Raw genomic sequence first — 26,809 nt, forward strand, 5'->3', positions numbered from 1 at the left:
TGACACAATTCTTGAGATTTTATTTTGGACAACTTAATTTTTTATGTTCAATCCATATAAATTTGTTAAAAGTGTTAAGTTAAATTAATCAATTTGTGTTGGGACAACATGAATTAATTGTGTGGAACCCTGCATTTTTTACAGTGTAGATGACAGAAAAGCTTAATATAATGTTTGTAAAACTACTATCAAGCTATCACACATGGGAGATGATATTTGAACGATGTTTTTCTAACGGATTCTGTACACACCATTTGAAGCGGAGCAAAAGTGAATACTCTGGGTTTGGGGCGCGTGTTAGAACAGACATATACAGTGCACGTAATAATAATAATAACAACAATAATAACAATATCTAAACATGTCGATCTTGGTGGGTTTTCTTTTAAACACTACAAATTTTGTCTTAAATGAGCATAAAAAGTTAGGCAAGCAATTAAATGCTTTATTATGGATCTATCCATTTTTAAAGTGACGCCTCTGTTATTTAATGTAATCAAACGAAAAATCTAAATGAAAGATTCATTCGCTGCTCTTTAATCAGAATGTTTAAATTATACAGTGAAGAAAAGGTTAATGAGATTTGATAACTTGATTCAATTTCTTTATAATAGCTATTCATTTGAATAGGTTAATCTGTTTACTAATTTATTTGCAGCTTCTATAATGTATATTATTTATTCTATCATTGTAAATAATAATAATGAAAATAAAACATATTACTGACCGTTTTAACTGTTTTCCAGATATCCCTTATTTTCACATACCATTGTTGACAGGTACGGTCACAAATTTAAATTTTTGCATGAATATGACAACTGTTCTTAAGTGCCTGATCTCACGAGAAAACGTAAGTATTTTACATTTGTCACTTTAGTGGCTAATTCGAGTTCAGTCATACGAAAATGTATCCCACCCCTAAACCCAACCGTCATTGGGTGATGAGTAAATCTGACTAAATTGTACAAATTAGATCTTACGAATAGATACGAATTAGCCACTAAATTAAAAAGTTACGAACTGCCGTGAGATTGTGTTGCATTTGCCTAGCTATGTCATTTTAAATGGAAAATTGCATTGTTTGTTTTGACAACTTGACATAAACAAATGCATCACAATTGGTCTTTATCTTTGTCATCACAACTTGACATCACCAAGACAACATCACTGGTCATAAATCTGTCATAAACATGATTGTCAAGGGCCATGAATATTTACTGATCACCTTTTCAGTGGAACAAACTGTATTTGTCATGAAAAGTGTCATTACCCTATGTTTTAACTACATCATTAATATTTAATTACATTTCAATGATAAATTCAGTTTGTACCACTGTAGAGGTCATATATATATATATATATATATATATATATATATATATATATATATATATATATATTTACACTGTCACATATATATATATATATATATATATATATATATATATTTATATATTTACACTGTCACATATATATATATATATATATATATATATATATATATATATATATATATATATATATATATATATATATATATATATATATATATACACTGTTTTAAAATTCATGACATTTATAATGGCTTCATGAAATCATGTTTATGACAGATTTATGACAGGTTTTGCTGTCCTCATAATTTCAAGTTGTCATGACAAATACAGGTTGTGCTGTATTTGTTAATGTCATCTTTGCATTAAAAATGTCATAACTGAGTAAATGACACTTAATGACATTTGTTAAAAAGCAAGCATAAAATCTCCTTCACATTCATGATATGTCTCATGTCATGATTATGAAGGTTTCATGACAGTCTTATGAACACCCCTTCAAAAAAGTGGTACCTTTTTTACATTCAATAAATGTTTTTGAAATTAAGCTTTTAATTCATTGAAAGTCAAGGAAAAGTCACCATGAACACCGAATATGTCATGATCATTATTATATATTTTTTCTGAAGCTCAAGTTGAACTGCATGCTGTGATTAGATGTTTTTTTTATTCCTTGAAGAGTTTTGTTTAATGCATTCTTCCTCCAGGTCTCTGTTGAGTGCATCCATAATTCATGAACTCCTTGATACATGTAGATGTGTTTTAGGTCTTTATGTGACTCCATCAATGATTTAGAAGGGCGTTTCATTAAAGACACTTTATAGGAAGTTGCTTAGAATTCAATATAAGCCTAATTGCAAATGCAGTCAGCTTGTTCATCTTAATTCATGGTGTAATATATGGCTGTTTACTCACAAGAATACTTGAATAAAATGACGATGGAGTGTTTGGTTAACAATAAGCTATGTTACCTCACTTTTTTTAGACGTCCTTGGGAATGAAATAATTCAGCATGTACTGATTTAATAGGAATTGGCACAAGTTTACAGATGGAGCATTAATGTTACATCACTTTTTTGCAGACAGGGTTTATCAAAGGTATTTTTTCTTTTTAATTATTTGTAATTTTGTTATTATTATTATCTGTCCAACATATATTGGATTTAGCCCTTAAACTTTTAATGAGATATTTCAACATAGACTCATTTAATTTGAAATTGCCACATTTGATGTAGCATATTAAATCACATTTTTTCAACAAGTATTTTACAAAATAATATTTGATTATTTATATAATATATATAAATATTATTTTATTTCAATTTTATTTAATGTTTCAAATTATCTTGGACTTCTCCCATCAAACTTCCTTATGAATGCAATATTTTAGCATAGACTGAGATTATTTGAAATGATGCAGCATGTTACGATAGCTCACATTGTTGCAACCAGTACTCGCTTTATATTTTATTTATTTATTTGTAGTTTTTTTCTCAAATGATGTCCCAAATATTATTATTTTTTAACTGATGAACCATCTTAGCTCACATTTTTGCCAGCCGTTATTCATCTGTAATTTTATTTTATCTATTTTTAATTTTTAATTAAATTTTTTTTTCTCATTTCATTTTCCAAAAAATCTTGAACTCAGCCCTTAAACATCCCAATGAATAAAATATGTGAGCATTGACTGATTTAATATGAACTGCCATGTTTACTGACGCACCAAGACGATCCATAGATATTAATAAAATATGAGTAAATATCAATATAACCACATTTTCATTGTGAGATTTGTTTACTGATCCAATCCGTCTGCCTCAGTAAGTCCTATAGTTTTTAGCGTTATCATAGTGTAGCTTGTCATTCCCGGTAAGTACTCATGTGTTTTCATGTCCTGAAAACACAGCTCTGCTTGTGTTTGTGCTTCACGTCTGATCCTCGTTCGTTTTCAACTTGTGGCTTCCATTTGTGTGTTTGTGTGTGGAGTTACCCTGTAAATGAATGCGCTAAGAGCTGAATATTGAGATTATCTTAACCGTTCCATGCCATTGCAAATTCTCTGTTGAAATATGTGCATGAATATGAACAGAACGAGCCTTGTAGTTAACGTTCTGAACAAGACTGCTGAAGTTCCATACAAAGAGAGTTAATTACGTCTTTGAATAAGCATGCTGGGTTCATTTCCATGTGAGTAATGAATGCCTCACTGCAGATTGACGCTGTATGTGATGTATAATGTGTGTGGGTAACACATGGAATGAAGCCTGTTTGACATTCTATGTGAAGAGCCTCCACATTATAGGGGGAATTCACTAAAGAAATCAGCTGTTTATTTGCACATATTTATCATATTTCAGTGATTTGGATTTATGCTAATCAGGTAATGGCGCAAACATACCCTCAAAATCTGCTAGGATGTAAATCAAATAGCCATAATCTGCTGTACTTTTCTGGCACTATAAAAATGCCTCTTTAAAATGTGCAAAATGTACTCATCTACACCACGCATTTGGAAAAGCGCCCAGGTATAACACTCTGCGCCATCGATTGTTTATCATTTGATGAATTACAGCTGTCTTCATTGATATAAAATGTACACAAACAAATAAAATTCTGTCATCCACTCCAGGCGTGAGTTTACCTGAGGTGCAGTCTAAAAATATAGACCATTTCAATGTGGTGATCTCATTGGCCCATGATTAGGTCCTGCTTGTTGTCAAACTATTTTATATCTGTAACAAGAGGCGATTCAATTATAACTCGATGTTATAACAGCTATCATAACATTATTTATCATTATGTGGAACTTTTTGGATTCTCAGAAGTCATGGAAATTTAAAATGCAAAACAGGAAATAAGTTAGGACCACTGATATTGTTTACATCCCTGAAATTGGTCTATGTGCTAATTTACATAAAAAGGGTGTGTTTGCATTAATTTGCATAATTTAAAGGAACAGTTCACATGTAAATTAAGGTCTTCTAATTAACCCTTATGTCATTTTAAAACTGTTTGACTTTCTGCTTACTTTCTACTTTCTTAATTTTTGTTGTTTTGTCCAGTGTTGGTTGTATCTCATGGCACCTCAATGACTGCTTTGGCAAAAAGCAGTTGGAAAAATTCAAAACATTACACTGAAAAAAATGATTCAAAGATGATTCCTTGGATTTACTCATTTTTAAGTTAAGTTAAGTGGTTGTAAACAGTTTATTTGGGCTGAATTTAAACAAACAAATTGCGAACATTACTAAGTTTATGTTTATTAAAACGAGGGTTATGAAATGATGACAGAACATAGTTTTTTTTTTTTTTTGGCAGACGCATAATTTTAATGATACTTCACATGAGACATTACGTTGATGGTTCAACTTCATTGACAGCTTTGTATCATTTCATTAGAAATTCAAACATTTACAAGATTTTGCACACATCTCTCACAGTTCAAGGTGATCCTCTTGAAGGCTGACACAACTAAAGCTATTGAGGTTGAAAGTGGTTTCTGTGTGAGCTGAGCTTTTATACTTTAGCTTTTAAATGTTGAATTTCAGCTAAATGTCACTACGAGTTCACCTTAATTTTTGATTAAGGTGCATTATTTTGAAGAATAAAAACAAAATGTTTTTAGTGAATTCACCCTTTTGTGGTTCTATGGGTTAATACAGCCTATGTCTATACAGCCTATTTGGAGGCATTTGCTCTGTAAACAATTGCATTTGGCTCTGTAAAAAGCATAACACTTTTAAATTGTTTTTTTGTTCAAAGATGAAATGTCTGACCTCATTCACTCACCTTAATGCCATTCCAAACCTGTAATCAAATGAAGTAAATTAAGACGTTTTAATGAGTCTGTTTACCCCCAAAAAAAGTTTTTAAAATGTCAAAAATAAATGCAAAAAATGAATTGAGCATTTATTATTTTGAAGAGACATGATCGGTTTGCAGTCTGAACATATTACATTTTTTACATTTTTGAGCTCAGAAACATAAAAGAACCTCAACCTGCACGATGGATCAAAACAAATCTGTAGACAGTTAAACAAGTCATCTGACACAAGAATGTTCCAACTTTATTAGTTCTCACGCATCAAATGCTGTAAACATTTTTACATGAATAAATGCTTAAATGAAATTTGTTTTCCTGTAAAGTGAACATGTCTCTTCTGATTTATTTTTTTTAGACACTGCAAAAAAATGCTTTTCTTACTTTGATTTTTGTCCTGTTTCTAGTCCAAATATCTACAAATTCTTAATATATGAAGCATCTTCTAAACAACTAATTGGCCCTTACGGATCGTGGCCTCCCAATCATCCCCATCTACCAAATTGACTGTATCTGTGTCTCTCCACTCCACCAATAGCTAGTTTGTGGTGAGTGCACTGGCGCCATTGTCCTATGGCTGCTGTCGCATCATCCAAGTACAGTAGATGCTGCAACCAAGTGGTGGTATGGAGAGACCCCCTCATGATTGTGAAGTGCTTTGGGTGTATGGCCATAAATGATAAATGCACTATATAAATAACATTACTTACTTACTTAAAACAAGTAAAATACTGGAGTAAGCTAATTAATCTTGTGTCAAAAGGAAAAACAAAACTTTTGCTTACCCGATTGGCAGATTATTTCAGTTGTTTTAAGGGAAAACTCACATAATTTTGACATATTATTTCATAAAACAAGACAACATTTTCTGCTTGTCCAGAAAATACTTCTTGATTTAAGAATATTTAGATATTTGGACTAAAAACAAGACAAAAATGATAGCTAATTTTTTTTTTTTGCAGTGTAGTCGCCTTATATCTTTCAGTATTCGTGGACTTTAAACAGAGTGAAATTTCTCAGATTTCATTACAAATGTTTTCATTTGTCATCCAAAGATGAACAAATTTATTACAAATTTGGAACAACACTAGTGTGATGAAAGGATGACAGAATTTTAATTTAAACAAAACCTTTAACTCTGATTAGCAGTGGCATCATTCTGTATTTACCTTCTTCTCCTCCTCCTCTATCCCAAAGAAACAAGCTCAGGTTTGGGCACTGGCGCTATCGTAGGCATCCTCATCGTGGTCTTCATCCTGCTCCTCTTCGGCGTAGACGTCACTTGCTACTTCCTGAACAAGTGCGGCCTCCTCATGTGCATCGCTGTCAACTTCTGCGGCAAGTCTGGGCCTTCAGCCAAGAGCAAGGATATCGAAGAGGGAAAAGCCGCCTTCACGTGAGTCTGTCTTCTCCTTCCCCTCTCATCTGCGTGTGTTTTCCCTTGTCCGATAACGCCATCCATCACCGCTCCGTCATCATTATCGGCCACATCAGCTCTACAGGAGGGCTTGAGGCAGGCCTGATTGTGACATATCTGGCTCTATGAATAAGAATGATGTGAATATTGGCTCATGGCAGCAGTCTTGAGATAAGAGGAGAGGTGCATGATGGTTAGGAATGAGAAGAAGGTGCCTCTGGATTTAGTAGCTCTTGTGGTTTCTCTCTTTTTTTAATAAAAACTGGTATATCCACATTTTTATGTCGAAAGGCTCTGGGGTATAGATTTTAGAAGGTCAGGGTAGCAGTTTTGATTTTTACTTACTTTTTACTCCTTTTTTTAGATTTTTGGTTACATTTTATTTTAAGATGACATAGTTACAATGTAATTGTTGAGTAATATTGATTAAGGTCAGTGCCTAATTTGAGCCAGATCCTGTTTCGGGAAATGTCAGATATTTGTGCTTTGCGTTCTGGTATTTATTTGAACTGATCTGACATTAACTTTTCATGTGTGTGCGTAAGAGAGAGAGAGAGAGTCCGAGTAAAAAAACAGCAAGCAAAGCTCATAAGCACATAAAGGTAGTCACTTTAGACCAATCAGCTTTCTTGCGTTTACATTCACTCTCATTGGTTGGTGATTATTGTTTTGCACACAGTGAGCGAAATAAAATAGTGAGCGAAAATAAATAATGGCATAGTGGCCTGTCAATAGGCAAAATAATGTTTGTTTTTTCAAAATGCCAGAGGTAGTCAAGCTTATAATTTTTAAAACCTCGAGTGAATCTGATAATGAGCCTGATCAAAAGAGATCTCGAGAAGATGAAATCAGGATAGCGGGAGACAGAAGCAAAACGATCTCAAGTCAGCTAGAAAACATGACAGAAGAAATAACTGTGGGCTCTTCTTGAAGACTAGACAGGGTGAGGGATTTTCACTTGGAACATAATAGTGAAGTAAAATAATGTAAACTAAATGTCACTGAAAAGTTATGTTTCATAGGATTTATGTGTAGCTACATGTTTGCTTGTTTTGTTTACCCATGGTTGACCCATAATGTTATATTGCACAAAATAATTAAAGACCGCTTAGTAACGTCATGTTCCGGGAAAACTGAAATTGTGTGGCAGACGTCGGTCATGGTAACTTTAATTTCCTGGTTTTGTTCTGGAAATGATTTATTTACAAATTAAGCTCTTGTTGGGGTTAAAATGTGGGTTAGTTACATGTAATTATGTAGAATTCATTGTAATTACTACAGTACTGTAAGTGCATGAAATGTGTAACTACGTCACCTTAAATTAAAGTATTAACAATTTTGTGTTTGGCATTTTTGCATTTATTATAATTGGACACTCACAAGGAGTGACAGGAAATAAGATGGAAAGAGAGGGTGGATGGGAAAGGTCCATGAGTCAGGACTCGAACTGCAGTGCAGTTGCAGACCACCAGGCTATCAGCATCCCTATATTTATTGTACACTGAAAAAAATGCAGGGTTTCACACAATTCTGTCATGTTGTCCCAACACAAATGGATTAAGTTAACAAATTAAAGTGGATTGAACAAAAACAATTAAGTTGTCCCAAAAAATCTCAAGAATTGTGCTGTTTTAGCTCTTTTTAAATAAGTAATTTAAGTGTATCATGTTTCTTTACTCGTACTGCCAGCCCCTTCACAAATAATATATGTAATAAATGTCGAGCTAAAAAGCTTACAGGCACAAATAAAAATGAACTTAAAAATGATATATATACACACACACACACATACATATATATACAGTGGTTTATCGCAGGTGTTATGTTCTAAAAATAAATATAGTTGAAATCCACAAAGTAGTCAGCTTTATTTTTTACAATTATTGTAGATATTTTAATTTTGTAAAACCCCTTACTACACATTTTATACACTTTTGGCAGAGAGACATTAACATTTTCACACTTTTCTCTCTTGTTTAAACACTGTCAAAGTTTAAACTTTCGTATAAGTCTGGTATTATAGAACGAAACCAAAGATCAAAACCTGCTGTCAGCAGCAAACATTCATCACAGTCAGCAAAAGGTTCATAAAGCTTTTTAAATTTTGTGCGGATAATGTTAGCATCCAGCGTAATGTTCTTTTTCCTGCAGTCGCTGATCCACAAAGTGAACTCCATCTTTAAGGGGGTCGTACACCGCATGCGACACGCACATGACAGTTGGAAGTAACACACACCGGACGCGCACATTCACATGTTATTTAAAATGAAATTATTCAGATTGGGCTCTGTGGCGAGGCAGAAATATGAACTGTGTTCTGAGTCATAGCTGGGCATCGCAGACAGCCACCGACTTGTGGCGCCAGTGTGTGTACCCCGATAGAAACCTATGTTTCCATGGCACTGCGTGGCAAGGCGCACACGGTGTGCAACCACCTTTAACGATGGTCTTGCTGTGGACAGTTACAACCCTTTTTGCATGCTTGTTGAAACTCACACTATGATTGATCTACAACCAATCAGGACGCAGAACACGCATGTCAAATTGCACACAAAAAAAATTGCTCAACTGTGAAACCACAAAAGGTGACCTGTGTTATAGTGAGGGACCACTCTATACATTTTTATTTTTTACTTGCTCTGCCTTTTTTACACAATTATCAATTTCAAACAAATACAGAAAAAAATAGATTTTTAGCACCAAATGATTTTCAAGAAATACTCATTTTTCATTACATTTCTAACTTTAACTCTACAGCAGCTTAGAATAATATAAACACTCTTTTGCCAGAAAATGCCATATGGTGCACATACTGATTTATTAATGATCATTAGCCATTTAACTGATGCTGTTCAATTTTACATCCTGCATGTTAGCTATTATATTCACTACATGTTTGCAGGCATGCAACCACATCTCATTTACTTCATTTACTCTGCTATTATGTTTTACAGTAAGGATGAATCTAAGGAGCCCATTGTGGAGGTAAGAACTGAAGAGGAGCGCACACCAAACCACGAGGGAGGAGGCCCAACTGAACCCAATGAGACCACCCCTCTGACCGACCCTGAGTGAGTCCTCAAAAAAGACACACACCACAACCACACTCTTGCCTTCCCTTCAGATTATTAACACCTACTGTACTTAACAGTTTGTCCAGATACCACACACTTGTATGATTATGACCTAACATGCTGTGTTTTATTTTGAAATGCATGTCGGACTTACATATGTATGTGTGTTTTGCCTTGGCCTTCCTTCCCTCCTTCTTTTCTCTTTCTTTATGTGGCTCTTTTTCCCCGTTTCTCCTCTTTCTGTGCTCCCGCTGTCCTCACAGGCACGCTGCTGACACCACAGCAACAGTAGTGGACTTGCTTCCTTCTGTAACCACTAACTCAGACCCCGGCACTGAAAGTCCTGCTAGCGATAGCACCACCCTTACCACCAGCGCCGACCCTAAACCTACTCCCCAATCCAGCACCCCCAAACCTAGCGTCACCTCACCCACCTCCCCTCCTCAAGCCGTGGCCCCTCTGGTGGACCTGAGTGAAACACCCTCCAAACAGACCTCAAAGTCCTTAGGTGATTCAAGCCCTGCAGAAGTGGCCAGAGCCGATGGCCAGAGCCCGGCTGAGCAGGCCAAAACCCCCCAAAGTAAGGACTCTCAGGTACAAGCAGGAGCCCACCAGACCACAGATAGTGACCCTGCCAAGAATTCCAGCGACTCCTCCAGCGCACCGTCCGCACCCAACCAGGACGAGTATGGCCACCTTTAGATGTTTAGTTGTGTTTGTGTCCCTCTCCTTAACCATCCCCACTCTCTCACTATTTTCTGTTTTCTTCACCACCCTCTTCCTCCTCTTCTTATTTTTTATTGATTTTCTGGAAGGTTGGTAATAGGCATATAGAATATAATACGTTTTTAAGGGAGACACAATTTAGAGCCTTTTTGTAGCTCACGTGGTAGTGTGGTCCTGGCAGTGCCAAGATTGGGGATTCCTAGGGTAAGCAAGAACTGGTAAATGGGTTCTTTCAATGCACTATAAGGGTATATGGATAAAAGCCAAAAATATACATGACATTCTATAAACAAAAAAAAAAACAAAAAAAGCAAAAAGCTAAAAAGCAAAAACATAGTGGCAGAAATAAATAAAATAAAATAAAATACAAAAATACACACACACATATATATATATATACACACACATATATATATATATACACACATATATACACTCACTGGCCACTTTATTAGGTATACCTCTCTGATTGCTTGTTAATGCAAATTCATCAGCCAATCACATAGCAGCAACTCAATGCATTTAGGCATGTAGACAGGGTAAAGACAATCTGCTGCAGCTCAAACCGAGCATCAGAAAGGTGATTTAAGTGACTTTAAATGTGGCATGTTTTTGGTGCCAGACGGGCTGGTCTGAGTATTTCAGAAACTGCTGATCTACTAGGATTTTCATACACAAGGCGCAAATGCCTTGTTGATACCAGAGGTCAGAGGAGAATGGCCAGACTAGTTTGAGCTGATAGAAAGGCAACAGTAACTCAAATAACCACTCATCACAACTGAGGTATGCAGAAGAGCATCTCTGGTTGCACAACACATCAAATCTTGAGGCGGAGGGGCTACAGCAGCAGACTGTCAGCTAAGAACATGAAACTGAGGCTACAATTCAGACAGGCTCCTCAAAATTAGACAATAGAAGTATATTTATTAGTTCCTCTTTAATTTTTCCACTGCCTTAAAATATTCCTGCTAGCTGTTTGTGCAGAATATATATATATATATATATATATATATATATATATATATATATATATATATATATATATATATATAAACACACACACGCACACACACACACACACACACACAGTTGAACACAAATTACTAGCCCTCCTGTGAAATTGTAATTAATTTAATTTTTCAAATGTTTCCAAAGTAATGTTTAACTTATATTTGTATGTCCTTTATCTGGAGAAAGACACGTCTTTAGTTTAGCTGGACTAATGTAATAAATAGCTGGAATGGAATAAATAGCTGGAATAGTGGTTAGCACTGTCACGTCACAGCAAGAAGATTGCTGGTTTAAGTCCTGGTTGGACCAGTTAGTATTTTTGTGTCTAGTTTGCATGTTCTCCCTGTGTTGGCGTGGGTTACCTCCAGGTGCTCCGGTTTCCCCTAAATTGTGGAACTAATGTGGAACTAAATTGGCCATAGTGTATGAGTGTGTGAGAGTGTATGGGCGTTTCCCAGTACTGGGTTGCGGCTGGAAGGGCATCTGCTGTTTAAAACATATGCTGGAATAATTAGTGGTTCATTCCGCTGTGGTGACCCCTGATAAATCAGAGACTAAGACAAAGAAAAGTTAATAAATTAATAAATGAATTAATGAATTATTTAAAGAATTTTAAAAATGGCTCCTAGACCTTTTAAGGTTGTTTTTTTAGATTGTCTACAGAAGACACCACTGTTGTCCAATAATTACCTAACTTGCCTAGTTAACCTAATTAAGCCTTTAAATTGCACTTTAATCTGAAAACTAGCATCTTGCAAAATAACTAGTAAATTATTTATTATTTCATCATGGCAAATACAAAATAAAGTTAAAACTAGTATGTTTAAAAATGTCTTCATTTGCACAAATTTCCAAAAAATTTAACCACAAGATTTTCTCATATATTTCTTCATTTCACAGTCCTCATATATATATATATATATATATATATATATATATATATATATATATATATATATATATATATATATATATATATTCATTCATTTATTCATTCATTCATTCATTAATTTTCTTTCCAGCTTAGTCCCTTTATTAATCTGGGGTCGCCACAGCGGAATGAACCGCCAACTTATCCAGCATTTGTTTTATGCAGCAGATGCCCTTCCAGCTGCAACCCATCACTGGGAAACACATACACACTTATTCACACATACATACACTATGGACAATTTAGCCTTCCCAATTCACCTGTCCCACATGTCTGGACTGTGGGGGAAACCAGAGCACCCGGAGGAAACCCACGCGAATGCAGGGAGAACAAGCACACTCCACACAGAAACGCCAACTGACCCGAACCAGCGACCTTCTTGCTGTGAGGCAACAGCACTACCTACTGCGCCACTGCGTCGTCCATGTATATATATATATATATATATATATATATATATATATATATATATATATATATATATATATATATATATATATATATATATATATATATATATATATATATATATATATATATATATATATATAAATAAATCAACCACTATGCTTATACTCTGCGCCTCTTCTCACTTCTTGATGAAATGTCTGAATTTCGATTTCCCTTTATTCCCTTTGATATTCAAATGGCTTGTTTCACTGCAAGTTTATTTGCACCTCTGTGGAAACCAGTTCAGTGGTGGCGCTTCAAAGGCGCACCGGTTTTATAAATGTGTAAAATCAGTTTTGTTTTTGTCGCAGCAAGCTAATTGATTCCTCCATTATCACTGGCAGAGTGTCGAGACGATTGGTTGTGGCAAATGGCACAATTCCACAAGCTGATGATTTAAAATGATGGCTTTCAAAGCTGAAAAGGACAGTGAGAGATAAATTAGCAACCTTAATGTCCTATTGAAAAGCGAGCATCTTAGAGAAGCCTAATGCATGATCATTGTAATTACATTAACACGGCAGACGAGGTGCGGTGTCATTTGTGGCCCCGTGGGTGAAACGACCAACTTCAAAATGGCCAGTTGATGTACTGATCTAGACAGGGTTATTGTTGAGAACAGAAATGAAGAGAAAAAAACAGCAGTGAATAATATTTTTATTAAAACCACAGAGCAGACAGCCATAGTTTTAAATCAGTCAGCTATTATTTCACATTTTCCCTTTAAATATATTAAAATAGAACATTAAATGGACATTAAAACCAAATTCTAAAAGGTTTTTTTTTTTTGCATTAAATAACAAAAAGGTACAATGTTTTTATATATGTCAATATCTTTAACTTATTTTAATTGAAAGCACTTGCTTTTTTAACCAATTGTCAGTTTCTGGAAAAATGTGCTCTGAATGAAAAATGTTTTATTTTATTTTTGTTCAATTTGGATTAAATGTTATCATACCTTTATAGAATAAATCAACTTTTAACATTTTACTTATCCCAATTTTCCTTAATAAAATCCAGTAATGCGCTTTCTTAAAACATTCCCATACAATGTTGAAGACAAAATTATTAGCTTTTTATAATGATTAATTCTTTTTTAAAAAGTGCTGCTTAATTGCTGTTTAATAAAGGAATTTTTTAATGTTAATAACTAATATCTTTGTTCAAGATTAGAGTATTCAGCTTAAAGTGAAATTTAAATGCTTAACCACTGTGGGTTAATTATGTTAACTAAGGAAGATATTAGGTTAATTTTTGATGTAATTGGACGACATTGGTTTGTTTTGACCTTAGCGGTTTGTCATAAAAAAAAATAAAAAAATAAATAATAAATAAATAAATATATATATATATATATATATATATATATATATATATATATATATATATATATATATATATATATATATATATATACATACAACCTAAAAGAAATAAGATTTTCTCCAGTATATACAGTTAGGTCACAATTCTAACACTTTTGGCTCTATACACCAACACAATCGATTTGAAATGAAATGAACAAGATGTGCTTTAACTGCAGACTGTCAGCTTTATTTGAGGGTATTTATATTCAAATCAGGTGAACAGTGTAAATATAACAACAGTTTGCATATGTGCTTCCCATTTGTTAAGGGTCCAAAAGTAATTACACAGAATAGTAATCAAAGATCAAACTTTCACTTTTTAATACTTGGTTACAAATCCTTTACAGTCAATTACAGCCTAGAGCGCATAGAAATCACCAGACATTGGGTTTCATTCCTGGTGGTGCTTTGCCAGGTCTCCACAGCAGCTTCAGTTCCTGCTTGTTCTTGGGGCATTTTTCCTTTAGTTTTGTCTTCAGCAAGTGAAATGCATGCTCAATTGAATTCAGCTCAGGTGATTAACCTGGCCATTGCATAACACTCCACTTTTTTCCCTTCAAAGTCTTCTCTTGATTGTTGACTTTGACATACATTCACCTACCTCTTAGAGAGTGTTCTTGATCTGGCCAACTGTTGTGAAGGGTGTTTTCTTCAATTCTTTGGTCATCCACCACAGTTGTTTTTGTGGTCTTCCAGGTCTTTTGGTGTGTCTAAGCTCACTGGGGCGTTATTTCTTTTTAGGAATGTTCCAAATAGTTGTTTTGGCCACATCTAATGATTTTGCTATCTCTCTGATGGGTTTGTTTTGTTTTTTCAGCCTAATGAAGGCTTGCTTGACTGATAGAGACAGCTCTCATCTTGAGAGTTGACAACAGATTCCAAATGCAAATAGCACACTTGAAATGAACTCTGGACCTTTTATCTGCTCATTGTTATTGGGATAATGAGGGAATAGCACACACATGGCCATGGAACAGCTTAGAAGCCAATTGTTCAATTACTTTTGGACCCTTAACAAGTGGGAGGCACATATCCAAATGGTTAAAATTCATATACCGTTCACCTGATTTGGATGTAAATACCCTCAAATTAAAGCTGACAGTCTGCAGTTAAAGCACATCTTGTTCGTTTCATTTCAAATTGAACGTGTTGTTGTATAGAGCAAAAAAAAATGTTAGAATTGTGTCAATGTCCAAATTTTTATGGACCTAACTGTATATATACATGTATATATTATAAGAAATAATGTGAGTGTGAAACATTTCCTCTATTAAACATCACTTGCAGAATATTTAAAAAAGATTTCACAGAAGGGCTAATAATTTTGTATTTAAAGCTACTTCACCCAGCATTTAGCTGCTTATGAAAATAATGTGAAACATTGTGTAGATGGCACAAATTAAATTAGAGTTTTTGTTTTGCTGATCCAAACAGCCTCAAACAAATCTCCTGAAAATCCTCCAAAGATTCCCTGCCATGAACTTTGCAAAGTTTGCCAAATCCAGACAGCCCTTGTTCTCCATCTGACACAAGATGTGAGTGGATCCGCTCCATGGGTCTGAATCATAAATGCACCAGAAATGCCAGAATAATACGAGTTACAAGTGTTTTATATCACATTTTTATTGTTCCCAAGCACTGCAGTATGCAATATTGTTGTTGAATCTGTTGTAAATCTAGTGCAAATTTCATCTGCAATATACAAAATATACATAAATTAAATAACCCGCGCTTCTCAGTGGCTGGAGCCACGCTGAGAGCCTTGGCTCAGCGCCTCAGAATAGCAGTGCTTTCAATGGTGCATATTACAAAATTAAAGGAACATTTCACATCTGACAGCTTCAGTCCTGCTAGCTTTGTGGAGGTGCCTAATGGAGCCTGAAGCAGCAGCGTCTCCAGACTCGTGCGAATCAGCCTCCTCACTAGCAAACACGCTCCTCACTCTATTGCGAAGTACAGAGAAAATCGTCTCTTAAACACTCAGCCAAGACCTCCAGCCGGGAATTAGCAGTAGCATGCCGTTTGTTAAATATTTACCAGAGACTTTGTTTTCCCCACTTGCATTTGTGCTCTGTAGTTTGCACTTTCTATGTATGGCCCGTCAGCACGTCAGGCTTGTTCTCTCTCTCTGTATCAGCCCGACTCAGTTGTCTAATTTGAGCAGAAACACTCCAGGGAAGTCGCTTCTCATAGACTGCCACCTGGGCTCGTTGGCTCCGTCTGTAGATTTTCGGCTACCTGAGCGATTTTCTGGTCTTCACAGAACATGCAGAATATCAATGGTGCTTGATCTGCCATCTTTAGACTCTCAAGGCACCATAAGTCAGAGTTTTTTTTCCCTTTCAAGAATGAGAGTTCACGCTTTTGAAGACGCTCGCCGTGGATGTGAACTGACAAATGATGGATCGCGTTTGTCCTGTTCTTCTAAGGTTCTGCTGGCTCAGAAGAATAATGATGTTTTTGTGTCTGCGGCAGTCGCTCGCCGGGACTCGGCACAGTTGGCCGCTCTTTATAAGAGTCCAGAATGTGATCAGATAGCTTTATTGTGATGAGCATAACGACATTCGGCCAGGGGACAAACAGATCAGACCTCGGACACTGACAAAGCAGCTTGTCCTTGTGTCGTACTAGAGAGATCATGTAGATTGTAACGCAAGACGCCCTATGCCTTTTATTTCCTCCACAAAGCCTCTCTGTGGCTTTGCTGTTTCAGAGAAAGCTTAGCTAGTTTGGTGGAAAAATGTGCTGCAAACTCAAAAAGCGTACAGTATGTACAATTAGCTCTAAATTTTATGGACTTTTATTCTTTATAATAATATATTCAAATCAAATAATTATATATGATTACAGGGCAGATTATCAATTAAAGTTTGACAGTTTTCAAACACACAGACAACCAGCCTTTATTGGACAAATTCACCCACATTCACCCACTTCTTTTTTATAATCCTCATCACTCAAAAGGAATGTGGGAAAATATGTTATTGCAGATTCCCCCTACTGTGACATCACAATATTTAATGTAGACACTTGTGGTGTTGTCAGCCTTTGCCATTTTATTATTTGGGGACACAAACACATTGGGCCCTATCATACACCCGGCGCAATAAACCGCAAGACATGTTTGCCCTGATGTGTTGCTATTTTCAGACCAGCGCAACCTTAATTTTTTACATTTGCACCACTTTGTGGACTTCTGGATGTTCTGGTCTAGAAAAGAGGTGTGTTAAGTCGCATTGTTGGCGTGTTGCTATTTTGAGGAACTAAAACGGACTGTGCAATAGACCAGTTGAAAGCAGGTCTAAAGTCCAGTGCAGCATGAGTTAGTTGTGCGCCTCGCTTACACATTGCTTAATACACACAGGATGTACAACAATACGCAAATATCTTGACAAATGAAAAATAATTTTTTACATTGCAGATTTGTGCTGGGATTTAGTATGTGTACATTTCAAATGTGACTATGCCTTAAACTTTTTTCTCCACTTACTCTCCATTTGATTTGAATGATCCATATCATAATAAAATGTTGCAACACTCATGTTTATCATATTTATAAGGAAGCTGGGTATTGTAACTCCACTCACTATACATTTCACTTTAAAACTGTAGAGGAACATGCAATAATGCCACCGAAAATATCACCACATTTCTTTTCATAAGCCTGGACTGGAGAGAATATAGCAGCAGTGCTGGTGGTCCCACATCACAGTGTGAAAGAAGTCGCAAACTGCTGTCGCTGTCAAGGCATGTTTGACAGATATAATGAGCAGTCATTGAGCTGATATCAGCCCCTCAGCAGGGCAGGTGGACTAAAAATAGGACAGAAGGGGACATAGTAGAAATGCGACAGGGAACGTCCCTCTCCATACCCTGCCAGCAGAGCTCATCTTTAATTTTCCTGGTTCATTATGCATTTATGAATGATTTGGCACACCAGTACAGTCATTTCTATTATAGGAATTATCAGCGCTCGGGAAGAATCAGCCTACCGCGAAATAATTTAAGTAAACTTCCCTCTTTTTTTTCCAAGGCCCACTATGTGCTCTGTCAGCTCCCTTGAGAACACATGTCTATGTGCCTGTAAAATATTCAGTAATAGGCAGTTTGCGGCGGATGATTTTCATTTATTTTTGATTTATTATTTATTATTATACTTTTTTTCCCTCCAGCCCGAAATCAAGAGACAAACGCTGTGTGTATCAACAAACTATTACACAGTAAATAAGCGCAGAGGGAGAGGTTAACATTTATGTAGCTTTATGAGGATTGTCTCCGCAGCAGAAGAAATCTCCGCACCAGTGCCATGCAGTTATTGCTCACCTCCAGCTTTTTTCCTATTTACAAGATTATCCATCACATGAATTATACCTGCATGCACTGTTCCTGTCTTCATACATGCTCATTCTCATTAATAATGTATGTTATGTAATGGAATTGATCGACTACACCAAAGTCTGATCCCTCAAATACTTAAAGGGATAGTTTACCCCAAAATGGTCAGTTATTGTCCCTCATGTTGTTTCAAACCTGGATGAGGTTTATTTATTCTGTAGATCATGAATTAATGTCTGTGGTGAATCTAACTTAGAAGCTTAAAAAAAGATGCAATAATTGTAAAAGGTGACCATATGACCCCATATGACATGTATAGACCTTTTCAATGTGGTGATGTCATTGGCCCATGAACATTTCCTGCTTGTTGTCAAATTATTTCATAACTGTAACAAGAGGCAATTCAATCATAACTTCATATTAAAATAGCTATCATGACATTATTTATCAATATGTGGCTCTTTTTGATTTTTTGGAAGCTATAGAAATTAAAAATGTAAAACAGGAAATACGTTGGGACCATTGTTTTTGTTTACATCCCTCAAAATGGTCTATAGTAGGGATGTAACGATTCACCGTGAGCCGGTTGCAAATCGCTTAAAAAATGTGATGATTCAAACAGGTAGAAATGTTTAATGAATTGCGATACATTTTTTTAACAGAGGGTTCGCTGTGTTTACAGACGCAAACTTGCTATGACAGCAGTAAAGTGCGATAGATAAACACAAACTGTGTGCAACTATTGTAAAAAGACATTTACTTTCACTAACAGAACAACGAATATGATGCACATAAACCGTCAGCACAGTGAAAAAACTACTGTCACAGATGTCTGTACGTAAAATAATTATTAATAAGCCAAATCTTGCGGACCAAATGATTTGCAGATCTGCTTGCTCCGACAAGTGCTACGAAGGTCACATGGTGAATCAGTGTTTTCATAGCGAAAGTGTGAAGATGTTTTTCAAACTGAAAGAGAAAGTTGTTCTGCTACAGAAGCAAGTATTATATTATTTTTGTTTTTTACCCTCTCCTTTTCAAATTTTAAAAAATTAAAAATTAAAAATTTAAAAATTTGCTTATTATTATTGAATATTTTAAAATGTTCAAGATTATCTCTTCTTAAGTGCATCACACTGATACTTATACTAATTAATTATACAATTAATATTAATTATTCACCGTCATAATCATGTTCAACTCCTGTCGCTATCCTACTAAATAACTAGTAATTTTATAATCATTTTTTCTATGCCAGTGCTCTCTGGTTTAGGAAAGGCTTTCCTCTCCATACCAGCCATTTCAGTCCCTTGTGAAGTTGGCTTTCCTCTCCATACCAGTCATTTCAGTCCCTTGTGAAGTTGGCTTTCCTCTCCATACCAGCCATTTCAGTCCCCAGTGAATTTTTTTTAGCAGGGCACATTGTAAATAAACAAAGAGCCTAACTTATGCCAGAAAACATAGATATGCTATTATTTCTTTTTAAAAATGTCAAATCCCAGCACAGTCACAGTTTTATTTTGTTTATATTAATGAGTCTTCTTTAGTTTGTATTATTATTATTATTATTATTATTATTATTATTATTATTGTTATTATTATTATTATTATTAAATATCATTTTAGTTATGGCAGAAAATGTACTATTTGCAAAAAAAGTTCAGCATTTACTGTAAGAAAAAATAGGGCTTTTCACCTTTCAATTTCTTTCAAAAAATGTATTTAAAAATCGTGACTAAATCGTATCGTGAGATTAGTATCGTGAATCATATCGAATCGAGTTGAGTCAGGTGAATGCTTACATCCCTGATTTATATTGTTACTTTTTTTGTTCTTTTAGTTTTGTTCTTCATAATCTGAAAAAAAAATTGTGGGTTACTTTTAAGTTCTAGTCTGTTACTGGTTACAAATTACATGATGGAAATCACAGTCTCTGATGTAATCTAGATTACTATCTATTTTGGATTACTTTTAGATTACTTTTTAGATTCGGTTTAGGAGAATCAATAAATGATGAACAATTTGTGTTGTGTGAATTAGTTGTAATCATGGAATCCATTAAAAGGTTACTGTAAGTGTGAATCTGATTATGTTAATTTCAAAATGTAATTCAGTCTAATTATGAGTACTAAAGTGATTCATTCTGCTGTGGCGACCCTTAATAAAGACTGGAATAAATGTAAGGAAAATTATTGAGTATTACAGTTTCTAATCTTATTATGTAATCTAGATTACATTTAATCATTTATTACCAAGTACAGGAAAAATTACAAAAAAAGGTGTTTTTATCACCAAATTAGCATTGTAAAATGATTTCTGAATGATTTCATGTGAAAAAATTAACTCTTGATTAATGGCTATAGACATAAGAATCAGAAATAATTCATAATTCAAATCCATCATAAACAAAATAAGCAAGAAATTATTGTAACTTGCTACTTCTCTCAATACCAAGGAAAACTGTGGCTGATTTTTATGTTGTTTTTTTATGTCACTTTCATTATATTGATCATTTTTGTTTTTGACTAACAAAAAGAAACATTTATGCAGGTTTGTAAGAACATAAGGGTGAACAAATTGACTTTTGGGTGAACCGATTCTTGAAAATAGTATAAAGAGAAGCAGCCAAACATAGATGTGTAAGGCTCTTCTGATGCACCTCTCTTTTTTCTCTCCTCCAGCGGTAAAATCATTGTAGATGACAAAAGTAAAGCACCGGAGACGGAGGTAAAGAAACCCCCGGCGGAGGTGAAGACAGTCCCCAATGAAGCCCCGCAGGCGAACGGCAACGAGAGCAAAGCATGATGGGAAATCAGCACGACAGTCGCAGACAGACAGCACCACACCACCACCACTTCTCAGATACAAGGCTTTCTTTCTTTCAGTGTCTTCTTTGAGTTTCGCAGAACAAAACACATCTGTAGATGTATAGAGCACCTAAAGAGCTCGCACACTTGCCTTTGATTTTGTACTTTTCATTTATTATCACTATTGAATTGTGATTTCTTTCAAAAAACACAAGAAGGAAAGATTCTTCACCTCTAGCACAGTCTCCTTGACCTCTGTGAGTAAGATCAGCATCTTTCAAATACACTCAGTTATTGTTTTGTTTTTGTTTTTTGAGGAACAGAAAGTTTGCTTTTACACATTCAGCCCAGCATGATGTTTCAGTTATGTCCTGTCTTATTACATGCAGTATTGCCATCATTATTGTCTGCCACATTAATATTCTTTTGGGAACATTTTTGACGTTTTACTTGTGTTTAAATAATGTACAAAAGCAACCGTCTTTTTATTTGATTTTTTCACATGATTTTAGCGATAGATTTTTAGCATGCTTGCTTTGCAGAATTATTCCAGCCCTGAGTGTTTACATCATTTTACTCTGATAAAACCTGCCGTTTGCTTCACAGAAGATTAGACAGGGGTAGAGGTCTGAACTAGTGGTTAGGTTTCAAATAAAAATCGACACTTTTTTTTTTTCTGTTTTACACGTACTTTCATTTTACAACACATGCCGTTTTCTCTGAACCTCAGGGTTCCTTCCATTTAGTTTCGATTTTTAAAGCAGGATTGAGAGTCAAAGAGGTTTCCCACAGTGATCTTTGCTTAAAAACGTCCCGCAAGTCCTTTAAAAAAACATTAGGAACAACTCGGAGCTCTTAGATATGGATCGAATGGCTCCTTGAGAGGATTCCGTACAAGAATTGCTGCTGCGTTACACGGAGAAACAGCTGTTGCATTCGTGGATTTACGAAAACATGAGGTGTTCATAATGCTTGCGGGACGTCCCTTAAGATGTCTGACTGGTGCTCCATTGTTTTTAAGGGTTAGTTTAACCTGAAATGAAAATTCTGTTATTGATTTATCCTTACGTCAGTCCAAACCTGTCTGTTCACCCAAATATCTGATGCTTCAAAATAAGTGAAGAGATCAGAGTTTTCTTTTGAGCAGTTTGAAGTGGCAGAGTTTTAGGTTACCTGGGGCTGGGCGATTCATCGAAAAGTAATCGAAATCGATATTTAGAATCTCTAATCGATCTAATTATTCCAAGTAAATTTTTTCAATTAATTTCCCTACATGTGGAGTCATGTGACCCCGCTGTATTAAGGCTGAATTATACTTATTATATTATAATTTATACTTATTATAATATTATGATATTATACTTTTGCACAAGTACAGTCTCGCAGCCTTCGCATACCCGCGCACCTCTCCAAAAGCAAACTTACACTTCACAATGACGCATAGTGCAACCTTTGTGATTGGTCGGTTTGGTATCGATGAAGACGGTGGGCAGCGCAGAGAGATGCGTTTTAGGCTATGCGTGTCTTAATTTCAATTGTACAGCGTTGATGTTCAATAAATAATCATAGATAGTAGATAGTGTTTACTTTATTTTAAAATCAAGTAATGTGAGCATATTTACTGTACAAAACCCGTCAGTGAACTATGACGACAAAAACATAAAATAAATAAATAAAAATAATCGTTCATTAATCGCAATCGAGTTAAAATGTTCAATTAATCGAGATTTTGATATTAGGCCAAATACCCCAGCCCTAAATTTAACAGTCTTTCAATGGACGGACAATAATCCCTAGCACCATTTGCTCATCCTTTAATAAAAGTTTGGGGTGGGGTTTGGGTGCAGACCTCTTTTTAAAAATTTGACGTTTTTATATGAATGAAATCATATACATTTTTACAAATTAGCCACTTTTCTGAAAATATGTAAATTAGTTATGTTTTGGATTGCAAGACCTTAGGGTGCACAGGTGTCAAACAGGTGTTCCTGGAGTGCCACAGCTCTGCCCAGTTTAGTTTTAACCTTAATTCAAGAGTTCACACTTAGCTGATGATAGGTAATAAGCTTGTTTGGCATGCTGTTCTGGGAGAAAGCCCTGAAGTCATAAGATCCTCGAGCCCTGGGCTCCCTCCAGTTAGGAGGTCGAGAGGGGAGTCTGAGTTTAGATACACTGTATAAAATGTAGGGTTCCACACAAATCGATTAGGTTAATTTAACACTTTCAACAAATTTATGTGGATTGAACATAGAAAATTAAGTTGTACCAATGAAATTTCAAGAATTGTGTTGTTTCAGCTCATTTTAAATAAGTAGTTTGAACAAGTAAAAAAAAATTTTTAAGATTTTGAGTGTAGATCTCGATAAACTCCCCCGACTTATTTCTGGCTAATGGCTGATATAAGATGTCCAAGGAGAGATATACGGCTTGTTAAGTGCTTGACCATGATGCAAATTTGGTATGTTCAATTTTCTTAGGTTGTGTTTTTTGGACTTTGTGGGAAAATCCACGAAAAACCCAGGCGAGCACAGAGAGAACGAGCAATCTCCGCACAGAAATGTCAACTGGTATAGTAGAGACTTTAACCAGAGACATTCTTGTTGTGAGACAACAGTGCTAATCACTAGGCCGCCGTGTCACCCATCTAGAAAGGGGGGGGGGATATGGGTGTGTGGGCGTATTCTTCAAGACGAAGATACTGAGATAAGGACTCTGGTTATTTTTAGTGCGCTATGAATGATCTGATTGGTGAATCAAGCGTTAGCTAATGAGGGACCAGCCGTGAACAATCATAAGCACGTGATCCTCTAGAAATTAGTTTAGAAATAAACTTAACTTAAACACACCTCATCAAACTAAATCAGCGGTCACACTGGACTTTTCTCCCCATAGACTTCCATTCATACGCACGCCAATGCATCAGACCGGAAACGTAAGCTCGTGAGACAAGTTTTGCAGTTTGCTACGTTGCAAAGTTGAAGCTTGGTGAACTCTGACCTGCGGAATCGCCTCACTTGACTGTGTGAGACCAATCGAGGATCAAAACATGACCTCTCTGGACAGAAATTTAAAACATGGACCGATCGCTCGCTTTTTTAAATGTCTAATCTTTTCGTTTAATCCCACCCCTTTTCGCTGTGCCCTTCGACAGAATTAAGTCCTTAATTGAGACCGTCAGGCTTGTTTTAAAACGTCCAGTGTATTGAAGCAGGGTTGGAACTAAACTGTGCAGGGCTGCGGCCCTCCAGGAACTGAGTTTGACACCGCTGCCTTACAGGTTTGGGCGTGACTTATGGATAAAAGATTACAGAATAGTCTTTTTAATTGGCAAACTAACCATGAATTGAAAACATTATTATTAATTGATAAATGTGACGTCAAAATGAAGCCGTACCTCTTCGATGGTAATTTAAAAAAGTTCATGTTTGTTGCTTTTTCTCAAATGTCTTAAATGGCCAAATTATTTTCTTTTTATTTAAGCCATAGTACTCCGGTGTGAATCGTAGCATAAAGAATATTCAGCCTGACTTTTGTTTTGTTTTTTGTACAGTGTTTCTCATTCTTTAGGCTGCAAGCTTGTGCACTGTGAATGCGTGAAAATTCCTAGTGTGAATACAGTGTGTTCTTTGTACTAGAAAAAAAATAAAGAAATAAAAAGTTTCCATAGGTTGTGAAAGCCGTAGCTGTTAGTTCAAATGATGTTCATCACGATAAGAAAAGAAAAACATTTAAAAAATACAAACAAAAAAAATTAATAAAATACAAACAAACATTGACGGCAGCAGAAGTCAAATACGGACACAAAAGGAGTTGGTGCCTTCAATATTAAACATCCTCTCATATGCAGGCCTGGATGGGTCGCTACTGTCTCTGTGGCAACTTGGTCCAGATCTGTAAACTGTGAAAATAGTAATAATAATACGTTTAGTTTCTTGCTCAAACGTGTCGTCACTTGGTCTGAGGATGTAAATGGATTGTGGTTTCTATACAAACTTAAGTTCTCAAAATCTCGACAACATGCCTCTATTTAACTGATGCAAAATAAGATTTATATGTATATACATATATAAATATATTCACACAGAAACCTGTCTCGATGCATTTCGTCTCATAGGCACCGTCGAATTACAACAATCTCCCATTCATCCCATTTGCCTTGTCATCTATTTTTAAACCTGAAATAAGCATGTGATGTATTCTGAACTAGATGTCATCGGTGTTAAGGTTACGAATTGAATTGCTAAATAACTGAAAATGTCAAAGGCTGTACCTGTTGTATCTAAATGTCAGTGAACTCATCATTTGTATGTTCACTGTTTTTTGCTTTCACTGCTAGACAAACATAAAGTGCTTTTGTGGAGTTGGACGACAACACTTTATAATAACTTTCATTGTTAAAGCTTAAAACAGATCTGTAGTTCATGAACAAATATAATAATATATAGTTTCATGAACCATTTGAATGTATATTTGTGTTCTGTTATAGGGATTGTTCATCAAAAAAAGAATGTACACACCCTGGAGTGTTTCCAAACATTTATGAGCTCCTTTTTTGTGTTGAGAATGTTGTAAACCAGTAGCAATTGAATTCTATAGTAGGAAAAACACATTTGGAAGTCAATGGTTACCGATTTCCAGCATTCTTCAAAATATGATGACTGAATGTTCATTTTTTGGTGAACTACCCCTTTAAGCATTTGTAATGTAATGATATTATTAATAATAAAAGTTATTACAAAGTGTTTCCAGATGAATTCAGGTCTTATAAGCAAACAAGTTCTTTCTCTCCGTTTCATACTGCCATTTAATGTGGGACCAATTTGTTTACACAGTTTACCGCCGCAGTCGTGCCATCAAGCCACTTAAAAGACAAAAAGTCTGTTCCCAGATTCATTTAAAGCTCATCGTCTGACCAGATTACACTCGTTTGATGTGGAAAAGGTTTCTCTCATCATCTCTCTCATGTCAGACCTTTATACGACATCCATTTCTTCATCCCCTACCGAGAGGCCCTTCTCCCAGCTCACTGTATCCAGATTTCTACACCTCCAGCTCTCCCTCCCACTGCCACTGCTGTAAATACTAACCGACAACAAAATCTGACTTCATTCTGTCAAACAATTCTTGTGTTCAATAAAAGGAGAAAAAAATAATAATTGTCTGTCTCCACTCTTTCCGTTTGCGTGCACATCTGGTTCAGGTAGCCTGTTGGCCATTGAAACAAGCATTTATAATTTGAAAGACTGTATGAAAACTTAAAGAGATAGTTCCATACCGAAAATAAACATTAAATCAGTTTACTCACACTTGTGAGTAAACTGTCACATTACAGCTGAAAACCTGTAACCATTGACTTCCATTGAAAAAACATATACAATGGAAGTCAATGGTTACCCGTTTCCAATTTTCCTCAAAATATGGGGGTATTCTTCAAAACGAAGATACTGAGATAAGGACTCAGTTATCTGGTTATTTTTAGTGTGTTAGAAATCATCTGATTGGTAAATCAAGCTTTAGCTAATGAAGAACCAGCCGTA

General features: G+C 35.5%; 1 protein-coding gene across 4 annotated transcripts in view; it reads left to right on the forward strand.

Moving 5' to 3' along the window:
- ncam1a (neural cell adhesion molecule 1a) overlaps positions 1 to 26,428 on the forward strand; it is a 391,029-nt gene extending 364,601 nt beyond the window's left edge. For 2 of the 4 annotated variants that reach the window (XM_056446180.1, XM_056446181.1), the window contains 4 exons: positions 6,352 to 6,550; positions 9,526 to 9,642; positions 9,909 to 10,331; positions 21,147 to 26,428. In XM_056446180.1, the coding sequence (XP_056302155.1) occupies positions 6,352 to 6,550; positions 9,526 to 9,642; positions 9,909 to 10,331; positions 21,147 to 21,270 (863 nt within the window). In that variant the 3' untranslated portion in view covers positions 21,271 to 26,428. The remainder of the gene's footprint in view (positions 1 to 6,351; positions 6,551 to 9,525; positions 9,643 to 9,908; positions 10,332 to 21,146) is intronic. The other 2 variants (XM_056446183.1, XM_056446184.1) reach the window with 1 other exon arrangement.
- The last annotated feature ends 381 nt before the right edge of the window (positions 26,429 to 26,809 follow it).

Source organism: Danio aesculapii, chromosome 21 (genome assembly GCF_903798145.1).
Source record: "Danio aesculapii chromosome 21, fDanAes4.1, whole genome shotgun sequence".
NCBI classification, from domain to species: Eukaryota; Metazoa; Chordata; class Actinopteri; order Cypriniformes; family Danionidae; genus Danio; species Danio aesculapii.